At 41.3% G+C, this 23887-nt stretch overlaps 1 protein-coding gene across 1 annotated transcript in view; it reads left to right on the top strand.

Annotated features, from left to right (window-relative positions):
• The window catches only part of SVEP1 (sushi, von Willebrand factor type A, EGF and pentraxin domain containing 1), a 174926-nt gene that overhangs the window by 62558 nt on the left and 88481 nt on the right, over nucleotides 1-23887 (top strand). The window contains exons 8-21 of the mRNA XM_030567203.1: nucleotides 332-450; nucleotides 2943-3072; nucleotides 5385-5492; nucleotides 5748-5879; nucleotides 8076-8270; nucleotides 10320-10441; nucleotides 14298-14406; nucleotides 16884-17075; nucleotides 17438-17671; nucleotides 18451-18612; nucleotides 19644-19805; nucleotides 20594-20755; nucleotides 21334-21425; nucleotides 23266-23362. Of these exons, the coding sequence (XP_030423063.1) occupies nucleotides 332-450; nucleotides 2943-3072; nucleotides 5385-5492; nucleotides 5748-5879; nucleotides 8076-8270; nucleotides 10320-10441; nucleotides 14298-14406; nucleotides 16884-17075; nucleotides 17438-17671; nucleotides 18451-18612; nucleotides 19644-19805; nucleotides 20594-20755; nucleotides 21334-21425; nucleotides 23266-23362 (2016 nt within the window). The remainder of the gene's footprint in view (nucleotides 1-331; nucleotides 451-2942; nucleotides 3073-5384; nucleotides 5493-5747; nucleotides 5880-8075; nucleotides 8271-10319; nucleotides 10442-14297; nucleotides 14407-16883; nucleotides 17076-17437; nucleotides 17672-18450; nucleotides 18613-19643; nucleotides 19806-20593; nucleotides 20756-21333; nucleotides 21426-23265; nucleotides 23363-23887) is intronic.

Genomic DNA, 23887 nt, shown 5'->3' with positions numbered 1-23887 from the left:
TTCCTCATGGATGAATAGATGTGTTTTTTTTTTAAGAAAAGGCAACTGTAGTGTTAAAACAAACCCTTGTTCTATTAGTATTATTTGTAGTATGATAACTCCTAGAATCCAAGGACCCACTGTGGTGGGCCCCGTACAAAAATATAATGAAGAGACAGTGCCCACCCTGAAGAGCTTGCAATCTAAGTGTAAGAATATAGGTAAGAGGTGGAGAAAGCAAACAGGTGCAAAATGAAATAATGAGATGATGCTAGTCACCTTGATAAACAGTGCACACAGCAAGCCAGCTGAGTAACCATTATTGATTTTTTTTTCTCTCTCTCTCGATTAGATTTTGAAGCTCCTCAAATCAGCTGTCCAGACAATATTGAGGCAAGGACTCTTGAACATCATAACTCTGCTAATATTAGCTGGCAGGTTCCAATAGCAAAGGATAACTCCGGAGATGAGGTAGAGCTAAAACATATACATTTTATTTTGATACAGTCCCTTTTCAGGTAGCTGTTTTAGAGTTCTGAAATGTCTCTAAGCAATTAGAATATCTTGTTTCTTGGTGCGAAGAAGTAGAGAGATCTGTTGTAAACTAATATCTTCAGAATTCAGCATTTTCTCTGTTAGATTTATGTGGTTACTGAATACCCTGTATGGTGTTTTATGTGCATACAGTTCCATACAGTTAATTTATGCAGTCAAAAGAAAGAATTGGGTCCTTGTTTATTAAGTACAGAATGGGACTTTAAGAGGAGCTCTCGGAATGTGAAGGAGTTTAGTAATCTGCTTTCCATAAGATCCAGTCTTTCCTCAAGGAAGTAAACCAACTCATAACACTCAAAGGCTAAAAAGAGCCCACTGTGATAAGTGAAAACTCACCGCAGCACCATACGAGAAATACAATCCCATTTCTTTACCATGATCAAGCTTCATATACTGGCCAGCAACTTCCACTGAAGTAGGCGGTGGTTTATTAATGTAGATGGAATGTCTGGGCCAAAGGTGCTAACATAATCGAATCACTGTCCAATGTCAAGCAGAGTTAAACAAGGCCCAAGACTGGTAAATGGAGATTTCAGCCTGCTTAGTAACATGGCAAACACACCATTAAAATCCTTTTGACTTTTTTATTAAAGGTAAAGAAAAGAAGAAAAAAAGTTAAAACGTTTTAAATGTAAAGTATCAAGTAAGGCTTTCGTTTTAACAACATCCCTTGTTCACTTTTGCTGGAGAAAGTTTTTAGAAGGAAAAACCCCTTAGTCTGACAGTCTCTTAGTCAGTGGCTCTCAACCTTTCCAGACTGCTGAACTCCTTTCAGGAGTCCGGTTTGTCTTGCGTATGCCCAATTTTCACTGCACTTGAAAACTGCTGTACTTATTTACAAAAACAGACACAAAAATACGAAAGCATCACAGCCCACTATTACCGAAAAATTGCTGACTTTCTCATTTTTACCATATAATTATCAAATAAATCAATTGAAATATAAATATTGTACTTATAGAGCAGTATAAGCAAGTTATTCTCTATATGAAATTTTAATTTGTACTGACTTCACTAGTTCTTTTTATGTAGCCTATTCTAAGACTAGGCAGATATCTAGATGAGTTGATGTACCTGCTGGAGGACCTCTGCATACCCCCATGGGTACCCATATCCCTGATTGAGAATCACTGTCTTAGATGGTATCAAAGATGGTAATAACTGTCCTTTTGGGGACAAGAGAAGAAGTTATTTGAGTTGCGCTGGAGCTGTTCTTAAAGTCTAATCCTGTTTCATCCCAGGTGGAATTCCGCTGGAGCCAAGAGAGGTGGCAATGTCATCTGGGTCCCTCTCTCTGGCCCCAGATGACAAAGGGCTGGGATCTTCATGGAGATGGCAGAGGTGGCTGCCATAAGGATGAAGCTCACTCTAGTAGCCAATTTTTCTCCCCAAGTCTCTTCCTTTAAGGACCCCACAAGGGAATGGTGGGAGGAATAGATCATCCCCTCATTATTTTGTCCACCAATTAGGCCTACTTTCAGACACACCAGTTTTGGTTCACTGATTTCTGGTTCCATGCTTTTCTTGTGTACCAAGCATGATCTTAGCATAGTCCTTGAGTTATATCAGTAGGCCTTTTTCAGGGACAGCTTTAGGCCAATTCCCCGGAATCGGGCCCCGCGCCTAAAGTGGCTTTTTAATTTTTTTATTTTTTACTCACCCAGTCCGCTCTGGGTCTTTGGCGGTTGGGGGAGGGGTGGTCCGCTCCAGGTCTTCAGTGGCATGTTGGCAGCAGGGGTTCCTTCTGTGTTGGGGAAAACCCGGAGCGGACCCCCAGCCACTGAAGTGTCTCCGAAGCCCCGGACCGCCGCCGGGTATTCAAATCGGGCCCAGCAGTTCACAAAGCCGGCCCTGGCCTTTTTGTTGGGACTAATTCAGTCTTTTTGTCTCCCTTTCATACCTTTTCCCATCAGCATTTGTTATTAGGGGTTATTGTAACAACTTATGAACTTTCATGTGCTTTTCACAGTTGAGCTCACAATTGGGCTAAATTTGTAGCCCAGTGATTACAACAATGGGAGGTCTATGTGTGTATCCAATGACAGAATTTTCCCCCAAACTGATTTGTAAAGAGTAATGTTCTCTGAGTTACAACTCTGGCCAATGAAAACTTTGATTCCCAGTTGAGCTGCTTACATTCGTGTGGGCGTGATTCTCTTTTATATTAAGGTCCCTTCGATTACTTTGGCCAGATAAAGAAGCCTGTAAGAGGGTGTAAGTGTAATGTATGCACAATTTATGGCTCTTCTAAACTGCTGAAGGGTAAAAGAGAATCAAATCTACATGAATCCAAACACGCAGAGGTATAATTTCAAAGGATTACATTACATGCACATTTTGTAAAATACAAATATGTGATTACTGAACCATGTTTGCATTTAAATAACAAATGTCTGTTCCTTTAAAAGGTCTCAATTCACGTTACTCCAGCTTTTGTACCACCTTCTCTTTTCCCCATTGGAGAAGTTGTGATCACTTACACAGCAGTGGACAAGTCCGACAATCGGGCAAGCTGCACATTCAGTGTCAAGGTTATTGGTAAGTGCTATTCAGAATTACTTGGGAAGGATTCTGACAAAGATAAAATTGTTTAATTTTTGCAGAAGGAGGCTCTGATTCACCATGGCATTTAAGCACACACCTAATTTTAAACAGGTGAATAGTCCTGTTGAGTTCACATGCATAAGTGCCTGGCTCAATGGAGGCCATCATTTGCATAATATAGTAATTGCTGTCAAATGCTGGATTGCCTATTTGGATTGGCTGCAGCTAAAGCATTTATTCTTAATTTGGGGCTTGCCCACATTTCATAAATAAAGTGCATTAATCTGTTAAAACATAAGCAGGCATTAGGGTTAGTTATGTGGCTTGCGTGTTGTGTTTACTCACAGACCATTGTTTTTAATTCCTGACTGAATGTCTCCCAAACCCACAAAGAGCTTTCAAGATGACCACATATTTCCAATGAGATAAATCATGCAAGTATTTGTTTGCCCAAGTATTTGAGACATGCTCTCTCTTTCAGTGAACTGTCTTATGAACAAAAATTCACTCTTTGAAAAGTTTACAGAATGCAAATAAAATGGATGGTAAATACAGTTGACGCCAATGTGCAATTTTTGTCTTTGAGCAAATGTTCTTGAATCCTTTTTTGCAGTATCCACTTAGTTCTGGTGATGCTGCTGCATAGCAGCGAGAAGGTATATTTCTCTGTCGAGTTAGCTGGGAGTTTATCAGTGGCGGGACACACTAGCTTAGCTTTATGAAGGGAAAGACAACTTTCCACCTTCTGCAGTTTGGCTTGGCTGATGACTTTAAATAAATTGTTGAATAAGTACATAACATGAGATGGTTTTGATGGATAAATATGAGGTGAGGCATGTTGTGATGGCACCTGCAATGTTGTTCTCTGTTGATCCTAATTCTTCTCTCACACCAGTTTTCCACCAATTTCAAACAGAGTTACACTTGAAATCCACGACAGCCTGTGACAGCAGAGTCTGGCCCTTGTATTTATAATTATGCATTTAACAAGCCGTCTGGCTGATGTATTTCTTGTTCCCTTTGGTAGTAGTATACAGAGGCGATTCAAACTTGGTGGGATATATTTAGCAAGGATAATGTAGGTGATAGTTTAAGTTACACATCTGGTGCATGTTGGTTAGCAAATGTGTGCAACTTGTACCAATTGGACATTTAAAGTTGTATGCAGAGCAAGTGTTAGTTATACCAGTTTGTTATTCTGGGGACCAGATTCAGACTTCCAGAAGTGTACGTAACTCCTTTCCCATTGACATTAGTGGGTATTGTTCCTGTTAGACCTGGACTGAATTTAGTCTTCTTCGTTATAGGGATACTTCAGTGTGAGCTACAGTAAAAGGGTGGCTGTTTATATAACACCCTCCTGTTCATTGCTTTTTCTGATACCCCCCTCTCTTCTGCCGCTTCTACATATGAATTACACTCGCTTCATATATTTGCTCTGTGCCAAATCAGCATAAATTACACTGCTTTCCCATTTACACCCATTCTCTGGGACACATACCTGATGTCTAATTTAATTTATATTTATGTCACTTACTGAATTTCGCCTAGCATTCTGTTGGAATGGCATCTGCTCATTCTGGTGTGCATTTGGCTTGATACCTTGGTGTCTGCTGTTATTTTTAATCACTAAACTCAGAGCCAGTGCTCGGATACATTCAGTGAATTAGGTGTTATGAATTGGTGGCTATCTGTGTTCTATCAAGAATAGCTCAGTTGTTTTAGGACAGTGGGTTTTCAATCTTTTTTCATTGGTGGACCCCTAAAAAAATTTAAATGTAAGTAGGGACCCATATGGAAATTTTAGACAGGGGGTCTGCAGACCATGATCCACACGATTCAGTCCATGATCCACAGGCTGCAAACCACAGCTTTAAGAAACTTGTGTGGCTGCTTATCTAGCTTGAGCCAAAGTCTTGTTGGTCAGTTGGAGACCGTTGGTCAATTTTTCTGACAATGGACCAACCTCAGAGGCACAATAAACAGTGGAGTAAATTATACACTATTTAATGGGCGTAAGATAGTTTACACTGCTCAACAAGGCTGCCCAAGGGTGAGACTGTGCAGGAAAGACAACCAAATAAAGCCACTCTCCCTAATTTATGTTCTGATGCTTTTCCTGCTCTAACCCTGCACTTCCATCTTTTGGCATATATATTACAGCAACTTACTCTCAAATACACATCCGCTTATACAGTTTTACAGATGTGGAACTTCAAACACCCTTCACATCACCTCTGATTATGACCCATGATTTGTCTGTTGTTCTGTGATCAAATTTCATGCTGTCTCTTCAACTTCTCTAGATGTAGAATCCCCTGTAATCGATAGATGCAGATCTCCACCTCCAGTTCAGGTATTGGAGAACGAGTACAGAGCAACGTGGGAGGAGCCTCAGTTCTCTGACAACTCAGGTGAGATAATGCAGCTCAGGTATATACGAAACAGCCAAAGAGTGGTTAGGTCCATACAGTTCCTACATGCATCCCTGGGATTAGGAGATCATTTTTTAGCAACATACCATTTTGCTTACCATGGTTGAGCACATCTGTTACTGAGAAAATTAATAAGCCTAAATTGTCCATTGTGTAGTCAGCCTCTGTAGGGACAGCTGCAATATACTAGCCCAGGAAAACCTTGTCATGATTTTTTTTTTAAAACTACTCTAGGAGCTGCCCTGACTATCACTAAAAGTCATTCACCTGGAGATCTCTTCCTCAAAGGGGAGACAACAGTTCAATACACTGCCACAGACCCGTCAGGAAATAACAGGACATGTGAGATCCACATTGTCATCAAAGGTTTGTTATTTGATTGTCTTCTGGCCATTGACACAAAATGATTTAGTACTAGTAAAAATGCAGTTGTACATATCAATCACCATCAGCCAGTTTAATGTTCAATGCTATGAATAATTCACTGATAAGTAACAAGTGTGTGTGTAATATAATACTTGTTATAAATGTGCATATGTATACAGCACCAACGTGCTTCTGCATTTGTCTCACTGTTTTACACCAGTGTAACTCCAGTGAAATCAGGTCCATCAATAAAATCAATTGAGTTATATGGCAAAACTTTGGAGTAACAGAGTAGTGTACTCCATGCATTCAAAATAGGTATAAAAGCCACTAAAAGTTTTACTCAGTAGTCCTATAAAACTTCAGGCAATTGTCCAATTATTTGTCAACAAGAAACATAGCCTAAAATGTGATCTACTTTCTGTTCAGCAGAATGGAAGATTTCTCTGGACAGATTTTTTTTTAATAAACTGCTAATATTCTAACAGGAAATGAAACACTTTCTAGCCTTATAATTGAGTTTACGCATGTATATATGTGCATAAGTATGGGGGTATGTATTATATGGGGGGGAAAGCAGGAGTGAGTGTGGGGGGAGAAAGAATGCCCCAACCAGCAGGCTAACAGTGAGTTAGGAAAATCAGTCATTCAGAAGTTAGCAAATGCAGATTTATGGTTGAAATTTCAACTTTAACTCAGCCCCCTACTGCTTACGCCTTCAAACTGGATCTCACTTTTACATCATGGTAAATTATTTAATTAATACAATATTTAATATTGTATACACTGGAATTTTGTGTATATCCCTAGAAACAGTAAGTTACAGGAGTATATACAGCAGGGGTCGGCAACCTTTCAGAAGTGGTGTGCTGAATATTTATTCACTCTAATTTAAGGTTTCGCGTGCCAGTAATACATTTTAACCTTTTTAGAAGGTCTCTTTCTAGAAGTCTATAATATATAACTAAACTAAACTATTGTGGTATGTAAAGCAAATAAGGTTTCTAAAATGTTTAAGAAGCTTCTTTTAAAATTTATATTAAAATGCAGAGTCCCCCATACCGGTGGCCAGGACCCAGGCAGTGTGAGTGAAAATCAGCTCGCGTGCCGCCTTTGGCGCACATGCCATAGGTTGCCTATCCCTGATATATAGTCTTCAGATTTGGCATGATTTTTAAGTCTCAGTGAGATCTACAGGACAAGCCAAGTTTGAATAATACAAATTTGGTTGTTTCAAAATTATGACTATTGAGAGACTTCAAAGTGAAACTTAATTCAATTTTTTTAATTGATTCAAGGATATTGGGATTTAGAACATCAGGCTCACTTCACTTGTTCTCTGATTTGGCTTTATTTCAAACTTTTGAATATTTTTAACTCAGTATCATCTCAAACTCTTGGCCACTGAATGTTAAACACTAACAATTTTAAAACGACTATGAACTCATTTTCTTCACACTTGGTTTGTTAATTATATTTTACTGAGGCTTTAAAAATCTGCCCAAATCTGAAGATTATAGGTCTGATTTTGATCACTTATATGCTAGCATAAATCAGGAGTAATTCCACTAAAGTCAAGGGAGGTTGTGGAATCTGCATCTCTGGAGATATTTAAGAGTAGGTTAGATAAATGTCTATCAGGGATGGTCTAGACAGTATTTGGTCCTGCCATGAGGGCAGGGGACTGGACTCAATGACCTCTCGAGGTCCCTTCCAGTCCTAGAGTCTATGAATCTATGAATAGGATTCTACCAGTGTAAAGCTGATTGACATCAGAATCAGATACTGTATGTAATCTACTGTAACTTACTGTGTGTAAAGTTGTGTAAAAAGTTCTCTAGTTAATATTATGTATTATGCTAATAGATGAATAATTTAGCATACTCTAAAGAGAGACCCCAGTTTTAAGCAAAAGCATACAGGGCTTTCAGTGTTTCATTTCCACGCTTTTGGTGCTTGATTTTTTTTCAATCTTTGCATTTCTGGATTTTAAACTCACACAATGGGATTTTCAAAAGTGCTTAACATTCGCCTAATTTTCCTTCCATTGAAGTCAATAGGAATACTCCTGTTGATTTCAGGGGAAGCAGAATTAGACCAAGTGCTTTGAAAATCCTATCCCTCAGGGTTTCCTGTGTGCTTGTTTATATTACTCTAAAAGCTATCCTTATGTGAACTGAATATATTTTTTCACAGGTTCTCCCTGTGAAATTTCCTTTACCCCAGTGCATGGGAATTTTATATGCATAGAAGACGAAGCAGGTGTTAACTGCACATTACGCTGCATGGATGGTTATAACTTTACAGCAGCGTCAACTGAAAACTACTATTGTGCCTATGAGGATGGTGTCTGGAAACCACCATATTCTACTGAATGGCCTGACTGCTCTTGTGAGTTTTACTTTGATTATTAACCTTTGTTTTTCTGCTGTAAACTGAGCTTGTAATGTCTCCAACAATATTTATAGTTTGAAACGTGATTCAGTAACGAAATTATAACTGTTTTACATGATAAATTTTCTGTTGTCCCTTCCCCATAAATGTTAAGAGCCTTGTACAAAAATGGTTTTAGGAATACAATATATTGTTTCATAACCTGGATAAAATATAATAATACATTTGAGTCTTTGGGGTTTACACGATAGCAGTGGAAACAAAATCTGCACGGCGTGTTGGTTAAAAAAAAAAAAAACAGGTTGAAATAATTTGTCTAGACCAGCGGTTCTCAAACTTCATTGCGCCGTGACCCTCTTCGGACAACAAATTTACTACATGACCCCAGGATGGGGCACCAAAGCCTGAGCCCCCCCCCCAAGCCACACCGTCTTGGGGGGAAAGTGGGGGCAAGCCCAAGGGCTTCAGCCCCAGGTAGGGGGGGCCTGTAACCTGAGCTCCGCTGCCCAGGGCTGAAACCCTTGGATTTCAGCTTCGGCCACAAGCGCCGATTTTTCAAAGTGCAGAGGGGTGCTCAACCCCTGGCTCTGCTCCAGACCTGGCCCCTACTCCACCCCTTCCCCCAAGGCGCCACCCCCACCGCACCTCTTCTGCCCCCATTCCACTCCCACCCCACCTCTTCCCACCCAGTTATGCCCCCTCAGCCTAGCACGCCACATCCTTGCTCCTCCATCCCTCCCTCCCAGCTTCCTGCACGCCGCAAAACAGCTGTTCACAGCAGACAGGAGGCGTGGAGAGGGAAGAGGAGGTGCTGATTGGGGGGGCCCGCTGGTGTCCAGGAGGCACTGCAGGGAGGGGGAGGTGCTGACCTGTGGAGCTGCCAGTGGGTGCTAAGCACCCACCATTTTTTCCTTGTGGGTGCTCCAGCCCCAGAGCATTCATGGAGTCAGTGCCTATGGCTTCGGCCCCAGGAGGCGGGGCTGGGGCTGGGGCTTGGGCTTGGGCTTGGACTTCAGCCCTGGTCCCTAACAAGTCTAACATTAGCCAAGGTGACCCCATTAAAAAGGGATTGTGACCCACTTTGGTGTCCAGACCCACAATTTGAGAACCCTTGGTCTAGACTACCAGTGTTATTACAACTGGAGGAATGGATAACGAAGCTTTAGTGAGCTGTTTTTGATATATGGCAAGCCAGACTCTCTCAACCCAGCCAAAATTCCAGTGCAGTTGTGCAAATTAAAATGCATTAAAAATAACTTCACAAAATATAGTCATTTAATCTTAACTAATTGTGATCCAACCAGCATTTATTAGAAGTTTCTAATTTGAGATGTGTCCAATCCAAACCCCAGCTTGGACCGCCCCAAACTCATATGAAATCCAAATCTGACTATAGATCCAGATACTTCAAATGAAGCCGATGTTTATGATGGATTGTACATTCCCTTTCTTACACAAGTAGCCCCCACAGACATCAACACAAGTCAGGGTGTTCTAATTATGGGTCAACCCAAAATCCTTTATCTGAATACCTCAGAGTTTTGGGTTGCTTGAAATCTGAATCAGAATTTTGCATTGGAAGCCAAGCTATATTAGTAACAAGCATTAATTTCTCCCTCTCAGGTGTATTAAAAAATACATACTAAAAGGTTTGATGATTTAAAAAAAATCCATAAAACTAACAGATTCTTTTCCATTAAGAAAATGCTGAATTACGTCAACAATGGATATTTAATAGCTAGGAACTTCTACACTAAATTGTTCAATACAGTGTGTGTACTGGAAATGTAATTACTATCCATGAATTTCAGTTGTTGCCACATTGTGCTCTAATTGACGAAAGTAGTTGGATATATTTTATTGTAACAGTCAAGTTTACCAGCTCTTTCTTCTGTCCTTATATTCCTCTGTTGTGACTTGTATTTAAAGAAAGCTACTGAGTTCAGATAATATGAATACTTAGGATAATCCTGTCCATAGTATTCTTTTGAAACTGTTACTCTAAAATCACAAACAATAAAAGGGTCTTTCCCCAACTCTTTTCAGTAAATCGTTTTGCAAATCATGGGTTCAAATCTTTTGAGATGCTCTACAGAACAACGCGATGTGATGACAGCAACCTTCTAAAAAACTTTGCCGAGGCTTTTCAGAGTGCGCTTGATAAAATGGTAGGTTAGTAATACTCTTTCATTTTTCATAAACCTGTTTTTACCAACATGTTGTCATTTTTTCCCTAGCTGTTCTTTTACTGTATGCCTTAGAAACTTGAAAGGGAAGTCTGTTCCATTTCAAAATAGAAAATGTCTCCATTATAGGCAAAGTTCACTGCTTTGTTATTGTAGGGGTTGCTGTGCAAACCCTTGTACCGTTGTTTGCATCCATAAATTGGGGAGTTAACCACAGTCTTTGTCTTGGAGTTGTGGTAAGATTTTCAAAAGTGCCTTGTGACTTAGGGCTTGTCTGTTTGAACTCTGAGTATATATCTACCCCACATTATGTGTCCGTGTGGACCCTGCTGCTGCATTATAAAGGCTTCACTTTGATCTACTGTGCCCTTTGATCTACTCCTGTTTACACCCCCAGATTGCTGCATACTAAGTGTTTGTATAGACGAGCCCTGAGGAGCCCAAATCCAATGGGTTATGGGCTCTTAAGTCATTTAGGGTGTCTACACAGCAGGCAAGAGCAAGCCAGCGGGGCTCTGAAAATAGCTGGGTAGATAACGCTTTAAAATTGCCACTTCGGCACTGAAGGGTAGGGAGGGTGACGGTCTTGAAAACTGAACTCCAGCCTAAGCCACAACTTCAAAGGGCCGTCTGGACAGCTATTTTTAGGGCGCTAGCCCCGCTAACCCATGTCTGTTGACCCAGTTTGGGAGTTTCGCTTTCATGGGCTGTGTTGATGCGCCCTTTGATGCTTTTGCACCCACACCCCCAATATAGCACTTTTCTTGACATTTGGGGACTATGGCAAAAAATTCAAATCTAGGGCCTAAATTTAGGTACCTAAATCCAGAAGTCGGTACCTAAATTATTAGCCTTCTGTTCCAAGTTGTGGCATCCTGGTCACTGATATTATAATCAATAAGAGCTCCCAGTACTCAACACCTTTGAAAACATGGGCACCTAAAGACAGATTTATCTGCTGAACTTTCTTTGAACTTGTATGCTGAATGCCTGGGTGACCTGCTCAAGCCACAGAGCACACTGTTGTCAGTCCTGGTGCCCTGCTGGGTCCTGATCTGTGCTCAGGCCAGTAGTTCACAACCTGTGGGACACAATCTTGAAGTGGGTTATGAGAGGGTTGCAGGTAAGTTGCACTGTACCACCTGAGAAAGCAGCGAACTCCGTAGGACCCAGGTATGCTCTATATACTCCTGCCCATCATCCCAGAGCAGATCCTCAGCCCTTTTCTTCCCCACACTTGTCCATTGCATGGCTCCCAAGCAGAAGCAGCAGTACCTCAAGGGGCTTTGGAATCAGCTTCCTTACCTGTTGAAGCAGTGCTGCCCCAGAACTGAGGGCTGTGCGGGTAGAGAACAACACAGAGGGGAGAAGAGAAAAGCACTACCAACAAAAGCATCTTCTCCCCACAGAAGCATCATCGACCCCCCAGCCCAGCAGCCCTCATTGTCATATAATTTTATTTGGATCACAAACCCCAAAGACTTCTGAATCACTGCAATCACCTTATGCTGCGCTCTGAATAGTGCAGGACAGACACAAGACTTCACAGTCATTCTCTGATTGAAAAAAGAACAGGAGTACTTGTGGCACCTTAGAGACTAACAAATTTATTTCAGCATAAGCTTTTGTGAGCTATAACCCACTTCATCGGATGCATGCAATGGAAAATACAGTAGGAAGATATATATATATATCTACACACACAGAGAACATGAAACAATAAGTGTTACCATACACACTATAAGGAGAGTGTTCAGTTAAGCTGAGCTATTACCAGCAGGAGAGAACAAAACTTTTTGTAGTGGTAATCAAAATGGTCCATTTGCAGTAGTTGACAAGAAGGTGTGAGGAACAGAGTGTATGGGGGGGAATAAACATGGGGAAATAGTTTTACTTTGTGTAATGACCCATCCACTCCCAGTCTTTATTCAAGCCTAATTTAATGGTGTTCAATTTGCAAATTAATTCCAATTCTGCAATCTCTCGTTGGAGTCTGTTTTGAAGTTTTTTTATTGTAATATTGCAACTTTTAGGTCTGTAATCGAGTGACCAGAGAGATTGAAGACATCTGTGTCTTTCCCGCCTATTGGCTCAGCTTTATTTTCTTTCTGTGGAAAATCCTGGCTGGTTTTCCTTTCATTCCTCCTCTTTGATAGCATATTATCAACTGTGTGTGAGCCCAAAGTGCAGAGTAAAAACATTAGCTAAAATGACAAGCATGGAATACTGAACATAAGAACTTGAGTTTACTGGTGAAAAACACTTGAAGATCTGCCCAAGAATTTATATTAAAGTGCAATCAGCTGGAGAAAGCAAATCCCAAAGTCCATTTAAATATGTCCAATCCATTTCCAAAGACTCTTGGAATCCCAGCAGTGATCCAATGGGGAAAAAAAAGAAATCACCAGCTTCCAAACACACAAGCCACCGGGATAAGCTCCAAGTGAGAGACGAGGGGGAGAAAGTAAATGCTAACAAAAGCCACTTCCCAGAACACATCCTGCAGGAAAGATATCCTGAAAAGCAACAGACTGGGTTAAATCAAAGAAAGCTCAGCTGCCCCTGCATTAAGCTCTGATGTTGTCACCACTCCCTTCATTGAGGGGCAATTCTCCCTTAGCCATAGAAGTTCTGTGCAAAGTTCTCTGCACTGCTTAACCACCAGCTAGAAGTTGCACAAGAAGAATGCAGGTGGAACAGCTATGCGATGATGCCTTGGCCTCCTCTGTGTTTTTCTGTCAGCCCTAGACCTGTACAATATCCATGCAACTCGCATGAAGAAGCTACGGCTGCTAAAGCAACTGGAAAAGCTTCACACCTGGCCTTACAATGCAGGTGGATTTTACCTCTGCGTCCCCTCCATGCTCAACCCACATTCAGTCCAAATATTCAGGCTTCAAATTGCGTGCAAACTATGGAGATACATCACATCATCTCCGTTCTTCTTCTCCCACCCATTACCCTGCTATGGAATTATACCAAATGGATATAGTGAATTCACTGTAGCACAGAAAATATTTTCCTCTCTAATTGTATGCCTATTTTCTTTTGTACAGTGTGATGGTATAGCATGTTACAATCTACTCTCACTGTAACACCATCTTTTATTGTAAGGTTTTATTGAGGAGAGACTTGCAGTTTTGTTTAGGACTAATAAAATCTCCCAGTAGGATCAAATTACTGTAAATTTCCAGTGGTGTCACAGGAAAGCTTTCTTCATCTGCAACCTACTGTGTTCAGCAGGATTTCAGTAAGGTCTCTGTCTATAATATTATAAATCCACTTAAGTGAAACAGTGAATTGTACTTTAAAGCATATCCCAGTGGGGAAATGAAGCTTTTGAACAATAAATCGCCCAGCCTAAAAGCAAATAGTTCTGCACTTTTATAGCACCTTCCATCTGAGGATCTCACAAAGCTTTACAGACATTAATGAGTTAAGCACCTGCACCATGGTGGCATTGGGAAATACTGTTATCCCTATTTTGTAAAATAGAGACCCCGCGAAGTTAAATGAGTTATCCAAAGACACACAGAGCTAGAGCTGGGACTTGGACCTCGGTCACTGAGATTCCATGTTGTGCTTTAGTACAAAACTATCCTTCCTCTCAAGTGATTTTCCTTACTGTGCATATATCGTTGCAAGAATTCTTGCAGCTACACAAGTTCCCACAAAAATGGGAGGAAATCCTAAATGCACAAGTTTTAAACGGTTTGATTGTAATAGCTATGCAGGACAAAATCTAATGTCAGAGAGCAGGCGAGACTGGGTGCTTTGTCCTGAGATTAGATTATATAATTATTTGTTTGCTCAATAGCTTGTCTATTTCTATTTACAGGTCCCATCGTTCTGTAATGATGTCGATGACATTGACTGCAGATTGGAGGATTTGCCACAGAAACATTGCCTAGAATATAATTATGACTATGAAAATGGATTTGCAATTGGTAATTTAATTATTGTGTGGCTTGCTAGCTATATAGGTTTAATGTGGTTTAAATTCATTTAGCTCGGCTAAGCCATAATGTGGTGGGTACATTTAGCTCTGGTAGATTTAAGCATGCTGTGTGAAAGATTTAAAGAAAGTAATTACAGAGCTCTTGAGACACTAAACAATTAAACAATAGATCTGAGAAAATATTACACTAGCCTGTCTGTTTCATACACTGCACATTTTTTTTTAAATTAATATAAATATCCTATCTCCTAGAACTGGAAGAGACCTTGAAAGGTCATTGAGTCCAGCCCCCTGCCTTCACTAGCAGGACCAAGTACTGATTTTTGCCCCAGATCCCTAAGTGGCCCCCTTAAGGATTGAACTCACAACCCTGGGTTTAGCAGGCCAATGCTCAAACCACTGAGCTATCCCTTTGCCTAGGGCTAGTGCAATCATTTAGGCAAACTAGGCGGCTGCCTAAGGTGCCTAGTGGTTGGGGGCGCCTAAAAGTCCCCTCAGGCGAGGAGGTGGAGTGGAGGTGAGCTGGGTAGGGGGGCGCATGGGGAGGGCTACCCACAGTAACGGGGGGGAGTGCCACACAAGGGAACAACTCCCCGCCCCAGCTTACCTCCACTCTGCCTCCTCCACTGAGCACACAGCCCAGCTCTAAGTCTCCTCCAATCAGCGCCGCAAGCCTGGGTGGGGAGGAGAATTAGAGCAGCACCTGCGTGCTCAGTGGAAGAGGCGGAGCCGAGATGAGCTGGGGCGGGCTACCTAGGCAGGGTTAGCTTCCGCGGGGGGAGGTCTCCCCAGGCAGGGTTAGCTGCTGTGGTGAGGGCGGGGGAGGTCTCCCCAGGCAGGGTTAGCTGCTGTGGTGAGGGCGGGGGAGGTCTCCCCAGGCAGGGTTAGCTGCCGTGGGGGGAGAGAGGGAGTCTCCCTGGGCGAGATTAGTTGCCATGGGGGGACGGGAGGGGAAGGGGTTAACTGTCTCGTTGGGGGGTAGCTGCTGCGAGGGGAGCTCCCCGGGTCAGATGCTGAGTTAGCTGCCGTGGGGGGGGGCGGGATTAGCTGGGTGGGGGGTGCAGGGTGGAAGTTTCGCCTAGGGCATGAAACTTCCTTGCACTGGCCCTGCCTCTGCCCCCCCCCCCCCCACTAAGTACAATTCACTGTACTCATGTTGGGGAAAAGATGACTGAGGTGCCTCATAGTATATAAGAACAATAAAACTATGGAATTGTTTGGCTAGTCTTGAAAGAAAAGGGCTTTTCAAAAACCAGACATTTTGAAACCAAAACACTGAAGAAGGAGACAGGGTGACTCCGGGAATTGTTAATGTAACCGAGGGAGTCTTTCATTGTTGTCACCGATTTAAATTGAACTTGACATATGTGCACAAGTTTACATATTAGCAGTGAGTAAGGATAACTGTGTGATTAAGACTGCAGGATTGGGGCCTGGGTTGGTGACTGACGGTAGTTAGGAGGAAACAGTGATGAAATCTCCACTGATGTCTCTGGAATTTCTCCAAATTTGCATCTGTGTAGCTGAGATCAGAATTTGGCTCAGGTTCTTTAGAAACAATACTTTAAAAGATCAGTTATGAAATAATCACAGAATGTAATTCCAAGATTCTTGGGTAAATTTGCCATTAGTTACTTATAATCTAAATAACGATGCTCAGTTATATGCAAAGATTATTTATTCTTCCATTTTTTTCTAAAAGGAGATGCTGAATGGCACAGGCAAAAGTTCTTCAATTCCAATCATTATAAAAAGACACGTTACATACAGAACCACTTATTTAAACAGTCCAGGCCAAACGAATATATGGTACAATTTATAACTTTAGGGGTGTAACACCAGGTATAAATTTGACCCAATATGCTTAATATGGACTGGATAACTGAGGGGATTGGAGGTGGAGCCTTTTGCCACTAGAGGATTTATATGAGTGAGACCCAGTTCAACAGTGACCAAATGTGTTAATCTCACAGCTGTTCAGTCTCCTACGTGAACTGAGTGTGAGGGTCTAGTTCAGGGGTAGGCAACATGTGGCACGTGTGATGAAGGCGGCAGGCAAGCTGATTTTCAGTGGCACTCACACTGCCTGGGTCCTGGCCACCAGTCCGGGGGGCTCTGCATTTTAATTTAATTTTAAATGAAGCTTCTTAAACATTTTTTAAACATTTTTTACTTTACATACAACAATAGTTTAGTTATAGATTATAGACTTATAGAAAGAGACCTTCTAAAAATGTTAAAATGTATTACTGGCACGTGGAACCTTAAATTAGAGTGAATAAATGAAGACTTGGCACAGCACTTCTGAAGGATTGCCAACCCCTGGTCTAATTCCTCCTGGACAGATAGCCACATCTCAGAAACCACTATGCGGTGGCACTTGTTGGCTCTCTTGGGAATGAACCAAAGGCCTGAATGAGCATGGAGACAGAACTCCCTGCCAAACACTTTTGCTTCTTGTTGCAGGACCCGGAGGCTGGGGTGCAGCAAACCGTCTGGATTATTCCTACGATGACTTCCTTGACATAGTGCAGGAAGAACAGCTACAAATGCCTCTCTCTGGTTCTGTGAAAACAGCACCCTCCCGGGTCAAGAGACACAAAAAACTCAACATTCCAATGACAGATCACAAAATTAAGTTAATATTTAATATCACTGGTAAGGAAAAACTTCCCTTTCCTGCTCCTCCTTTTTATAATTTATTCTTAACAAAATATTACATTGTCTTCAGTTCATGAAGCCAGCAGGAAATGCAGCCTACAGGCTTCTCACTGAGTTTATAGTCACATTTTCTCACTAGCTCGTTTCTTGGGTAGTGTATTTGTGTGGTCAGCACTATATATGCTATATATTGCCCACTTTACATTTTGATACAACGTGGGTTTGTATGGTCAGTTCCCGTTGACCATAGTAACAATGATCACTGCTTTTTTGGTCCACTCACATAGACTCCTGCGGCCTGAATAGCAATAAAATCTGTAACACACTGTGCATGCATGTGTTTTCTTTTTCTATTACAGCTAGCGTGCCGTTGCCCAAGGAAAGAAATGATAGTGTGGAATCAGAAAACCAGCAGCGACTTCTTAAAACTCTGGAGACTATCACAAACAGGCTGAAAAGGACACTCAATAAGGAACCCATGTATTCTTTTCAGTTTGCATCAGAACTGGTCGTAGCTGACAGCAACTCACTGGAAACTGAGAAAGCCTTTCTGTTCTGCAGACCAGGTTCAGTTCTGAGAGGGCGAATGTGTGGTAAGCCAAAAGCTCCTGGGCCTTATATCCTGTATATGTGACTTAAAAAAAAAAAAAAGTTTGGGGGAGATAGTTGTTTGGAGTGAGGTATTGGCACAGGCATCACAGGATTACAGTAGCTGAGACCTGCCAAAGCAATTTATTATCTAATGCTTTGTGCAGTCTGCTTTCTGAAGGGTGGGCTGCTCCAAAAAATGGCTATGTAAAAAGTACGCCTTACCTAACAGTTTTGCTCCCTATATGAACTTGATCACATTGATTCACACTGCTGATGAAAATGAAAACTTACAGCCTTTACTACAGTTAGCCCTGCCATTCCAGCATAGCTGAGAGAGTGAGCTGGATCCTATTCATAGATCATAAAAGATTAGGGTTGGAAGAGACCTCAGGAAGTCAGCTAGTCCAACCCCCTGCTCAAAGCAGGATCAACCCCAACTCAATCATCCCAGCCAGGGCTTTGTCAAGCCTGACCTTAAAAACCTCTAAGGATGGAGATGGAGTCAGGGAATCGCCTGCTCTCCCCTCAGGCAGGGAAAGACAATCCATTCCTTCCCATTCATCATGAATACAAATGTTTACAAAGTTCCAGTCAGTTCCCCCTATGCAAACCCAGTCATGTCAGTGAGGTTGCACAGATGTCACTGAATCCACGAAGCCAAGATTGAGATAAAGCGAGTTAGGCTAAATGGGGTTTCCCTGAAATACCAAGAAGAGCATCTGCTTATTGTCAGGTATTCCATGGTTAACCTGTTTTATTTTTCGCTTCTCTGAAATCCCAGTTAACTGCCCTTTGGGTACCTACTATTCTCTGGAGCATCGCACTTGTGAAAGCTGCTGGACTGGATCCTATCAAGATGAGGAAGGGCAGCTGGAATGCAAAAGTTGCCCATCCGGTAGCTATACCGAATACCTCCACTCCAGGAGTATCTCTGAATGTAAAGGTGCGAGCTCAGCGTTCAGAAAATCGCTTTTAAAGGTTACTTCTAGTGCTTAAAACTACCGAGCATTGCAAAATGTAACTAGAATAGCACCATAGAAAATTAAATGGATTGTTGTGTTACTTTATGGCTTTTGCCTAGATCCTGGCTGCCCCTGCGTGGGTACATGTGGGGAGGGGAGAATACCAAGGTATTTAGAAGATATCTAGAATGCCATTGCTTGTACCTCTTAAGTGTCAGTGGAGCAGACTGTTAGGGCCAGCAGTGCTTGACACCTAAAAGATGGTGTAGTTCGACAGGTTGAGAACCAGGGACCTCTTTGCCCCAGTTAATATTCACAGGCTGAGAGAGTGCATGTTGCAACACTGAAAGGGAAGTGTACACATAGTGCCACATCTTAGTACACATCTCCCTGCCAACATCCTCTACGTCTCCCAAAGAATAATACCTCTTGGCACTGTCACGTCTGTGTCCCACCTTGCACCATTCTGCCTTGAAGCCAGAAGAGAGCTCTCACTTTGCAGCTTGTATACGAAATAGTAACTGGTATTTTCTAATTGCTGTTGTTTAATTGGCTTTGTTAGTTAAAATATGAATTACTAATGATAAACAATCTGCAGCAGATTGGAATATAATACACTATAGCAAGTTTATATCTTGGAAATACACTATCAGTAATTTGCAGCCTACCAGCCATCACAGAATTGCATTTTCTTTATTCTATGCGTTGCACATTTCATTGTACAGCCTGTGGTTTAGATGTGTCCATGAAACTACAGTGAAAGGAACAACCTCAGAATAAATAAAATGCATTTAGAAGGGGGGATTGATGCTATGTGCTGTCTGTACTTTGCTTAACACTGCATAGAGCACTGTCTTCTCGTTTACAAATGTCCAGGTAGCTTTTTCTTTCAAGGGTTGCCTGTCAATGTATTATAAAGTGTTACCTTTATTTTTAGGGGACAGGAGACATACTTTATGTTAGATATTGCTTAGCCTTATGCCTAATCTTTATGTATAATTTTGCCTTTTAGCTCAGTGCAAGCAGGGAACGTACTCACCTAATGGTCTTGAAACCTGTGAGTCATGTCCGCTTGGCACATATCAACCTGTATTTGGATCTAAGAACTGCATCGCCTGTCCAGAAAAGATGTCGACAGTGAAAAGAGGAGCTGTGGATATCTCAGCATGTGGAGGTTTGTGAAGACAAGGCCAGTGAAATTCCTGAAAACAAAATGTTGCTAAATACCATCCACATCACCCCATTTATCTGACCTCAGATTACCTGCAGCTCCTGGCTGACTGTAGTGCAGTTATGTCACCCAGCAGCAGTGTACATAATTTTTTTCTGCATATCAAACACCTGTTTTACTGAAAGATTTGAGAGATGGGGTTGTGCTGTATGCACACAGAATTCTAGTGTAAGCCTTGTGTCAGATATTCAGATGGCTATGTGATAATAAAGTGTTTTCTTTTTTATTTGTAGATGTTTTGTAACAACCATGCAGGCAATAGCTAGTCATTTTGTGAGTCAAAATCCTGAGGTCCTTACTCAGTTTTTACTGAGTCTGCTTGCGCAAGTAAACTACCGTCAATGGGTTCTGTCTTGACCTAGGCCCCTTTGGGGCAGTTGCACCCCAAGGGCTCATGAGGAAAACAGTCCACAGTGAGAGTGGGACAGGGAAGAGAATCTGTCTCCTGGTGTTGACCTTGTTGAAAATATGTTTGTGTCTTGCAAGGACTGCAGTGTGGGGTGTTTGGTTGAATTTGAGAACTGTCTACGTAGGAACAAAGATTACATGGCAACATTTCTCTGGTTGTATAAAGAGCTTATTTGAGGCCATAAGCACACATTTTGATTGCAAAGTTCTCATGATTATTGGCCTAGTCTTGTAGTACTGAGGCAAAAACTGCCTTATGATGGTGAGGAAAAGATCATACAGTGGGAGCCAGCAGTCATTTGAGTTTGTTTTGCACTTTGCAGTACCTTGTCCAGCAGGGGAATTCTCTCGCTCTGGTTTAATGCCTTGCTACCCCTGCCCCCGGGACTACTATCAACCAGACCCAGGAAAGTCCTACTGCTTATCTTGTCCTTTTTATGGGACAACTACGATCATTGGTGCCAGATCCATCACAGACTGTTCAAGTAAGTTGATTAATTTTCTCCAGAGAATGTGACTGGGGATGTCAGGATCTGGCCCTTAGTGAAAATTGGTTCCATTCAAAGAAAGAATAGACCATTCTCCTTCCACAATGTTCGCCACACATTTCTACCAATGCAGCACCTGTGCTATTCCTTTCCTGGGTTATCCCTGAGTTATCAGAAGCTTCCAGTCACACACAGTTGTGTATGATTGTGTGATATGGATTAAGGTTCCATGGCAGAGCCTAGATTGTAACCCCATTGGAAACAATGAGAGTTTTGCCTTCGGTCTATAAAAACTACCTTGAGGTAGACAGACTAACGTGATTTATGTGACCATCTAAGCTCTAAGTCAGGACTGGAAAGGAATAAGTCTAACGAGTGAATTCACCACAGAGCCCCTCCCCTTCTTCATTTATTATAGATGTTCATGTTTTGGAATTGAATGTGTTTTACTGTAAGTTTTGGTATTTGTTCCCACAAATCCACTTCCCTCAGAGCATTTTTAAGTGCATCAGTGCAATGCAATTAGAGTCTTGTCAAGCTGCATTAACAGCTGCTCTCATAATAATCCTGTTTAGGTTTTGGCTCTACTTTCACAGCGGCCGAGGAGAGTATAATGGTACCAGTCTCTCCAGAAAATATCAGCAAGCAATACAAAGTCAGCAGTCAGGCAAGGACAAGATTTTTTTTTTTTTAATGTTGCTAGCTCTAATGGAAGAAACAGAGTATCTGATGCCAGTATTAAATGGCTAATGCCTTCCAGAATATAATTGTGATACTGAGTTTACTTTCCAAACTAGGCAGCTATAATTACCATGGGGGCTACCTTTATTTGATTAAAGTAATCAAACATTGTGCGCTATAACTCCATAACTGGCTTATATATAAGCCATATATATATATATTAGTCCTTAATTAACGGCCTTATGCAGCAGAAATAAAAAAACTGTATTCACGTTTTTCTAATAATCTCTTCCACTCAGTGGTAATTTAATAGTGATTCACTAAAATATTGTATTTTAAAATTCTGCTACAGTAATAGAACAATAGTGTTTGGGAGAAGGAGATTTGATCCAGTCAAAGGCAGTCTTAGATTTAGAAGCATGAGAACATTAGCTGGACGTAAAAAATGTCACTAAATTTTTATTTAAAAAAAAAACATAAAACCCCCAACTCCTTGCAGTTGGCAGGTCTGCCCCTCATCTGATCAGTAGCTCCTATGCTGATGATCAGTGTCTCTTTTATTTGGTCTCTTTTTCATTTTGGTCTTCCAGGAGATTACTTCTGGCTTCCAGGTTCTGGTTCCGAAGTATTTATTTTCATTGATTTGTTTTGATTTATATAAATTTAAGAAGAGATGTCAAATAAGTCAGGTATAACCCAATTCCGCAAATCCTCTCTCCTGTGATTAGCCCTCTCAAAATACATGAGACCACTCACATGGGTGGAGACTGTTCCTAGGACTATGGGTTTGCATGAAAGGCCCCCATTGTTGTAACTCAGAAAAGACTACTCTGTCTCAGAATCAGGTTGTGAGAAGCTACATTACATGAATAAGTTTGGTAAGTGATAAATTAGACCTGAACTATTAGCTTATAATACGTGCAGTCCACAAACTTAGGCCCCAGTACAGCAAGCATGGGAGTTTTCCCATTTAAGTCAATCAGACCATTCATGTACTTAGTTAAGCACATGCTTGAGTGATTTGCTGAAGGGAGGCCTGCTACCAAAGTACAAATAAATAACAATAACTAGAATGCTAACATCTGAAAAAGTCCCTTTCATGCCACTAGCTTCAGGTATTTATTTCTCTATTCTTTAGATTTTTGGTTAAAATACAGCCTGTAGGCCTAATGCAGTCCCTGACTCACCTTTCCCAGTAACTACAGATGGCTAATGCCAGGGATACATTACCAACCTCTGTGGAGAGGAACGGAGTGAAAAAGAAATATTAGAGAACTGTGGCATAAAGACTTTTTTTTTAAATGCTGTTACATGTCAGTCACTATTAAGTTCTGTAGAGAAAGAGCTGCAAACATCTAATAACTGTTAAATAGAGCACCCAAAACTCCCATTACAAGTATTAACTTCAGCTGTCTAGATGCTTCCTCCATGGAGCAAAGAATGGTTAAGGGGGAAATTGACCTCAGAGAAGGCACTTGCCGTAGAAGATTGCTGGGAAATTGCTGCTAATTAATAGTCTCACAGTTCAGCACATCACTTAGATTTTATCTTATAAACTGTGAGTTGAGATTGTTTTACACAATTACAGACAAAAGATACACGTACTCTATAAAGAAGGTGAAATCATAAGAGTAATGAACAAGTCAATGAATAAAGACAGAATTAGTGTCACAGGCATATGGAGCGCTAAAAGGTTGTGACCATGGGTTAGCGGTTTGCCAGATACAGTGAAATAGTTTGCAGTTTAGGTTTGGAATAGATAGTTGTCCATGTAATACCCATGGTTGTATCTCCACCTCTCTGATTACTGTTCCCATCTGTGACAGGTTTTTCATGAGTGTTTCCTGGAACCATGCCATAATAATGGCACATGCAAACAGCTTGGAAGTGGGTACATTTGCATGTGTCCATCTGGATACACAGGTAAAGTGTGTGTATGTAAGAAGTACATTGTTTCATCATATCGGGTAGTTAGAAAGTTCTGTTCTGAAGAGAAATTCTAAAAGAACATGACACTCCTGGCAGAAAAAGCAGATAATATAATTAATGGAAATCACTGTTGCTGACACAGGTTATTCATTATTCTTCACATTTTACAAAAAAATGAAGGACTGTTCCCTTGGTTGTTGTATGGTTTATCTCAGTGTTTGTTCTCTAAGAGAGATTTTCAAAAGGCTCATGTTGGCCTATGTACTGTCTTCTGTTGGCGTTAATGGTAACATCCCCATTGACTTCAATGTGAGCAGCATCAGACCAAGACTGAATATATCTCACCCCTTGACCACAACTGTGATCAGCAAGGACCGAGAAACTCTCACGTCAGTCCATCAGTCCCATTAGGTCCACCTTTGCATGTATCCATTGTGAGCTCTGCTCTTGCTCCAAAGCAACTGGGAATGTTATATTCCCCAATGATTTTTTTTAAAGGGTAGAAATGTGCTACAGTTG

This window comes from Gopherus evgoodei, chromosome 6 (assembly GCF_007399415.2).
Source record: "Gopherus evgoodei ecotype Sinaloan lineage chromosome 6, rGopEvg1_v1.p, whole genome shotgun sequence".
NCBI classification, from domain to species: domain Eukaryota; kingdom Metazoa; phylum Chordata; order Testudines; family Testudinidae; genus Gopherus; species Gopherus evgoodei.
This window is presented reverse-complemented; position numbering and strand designations above follow the sequence as displayed.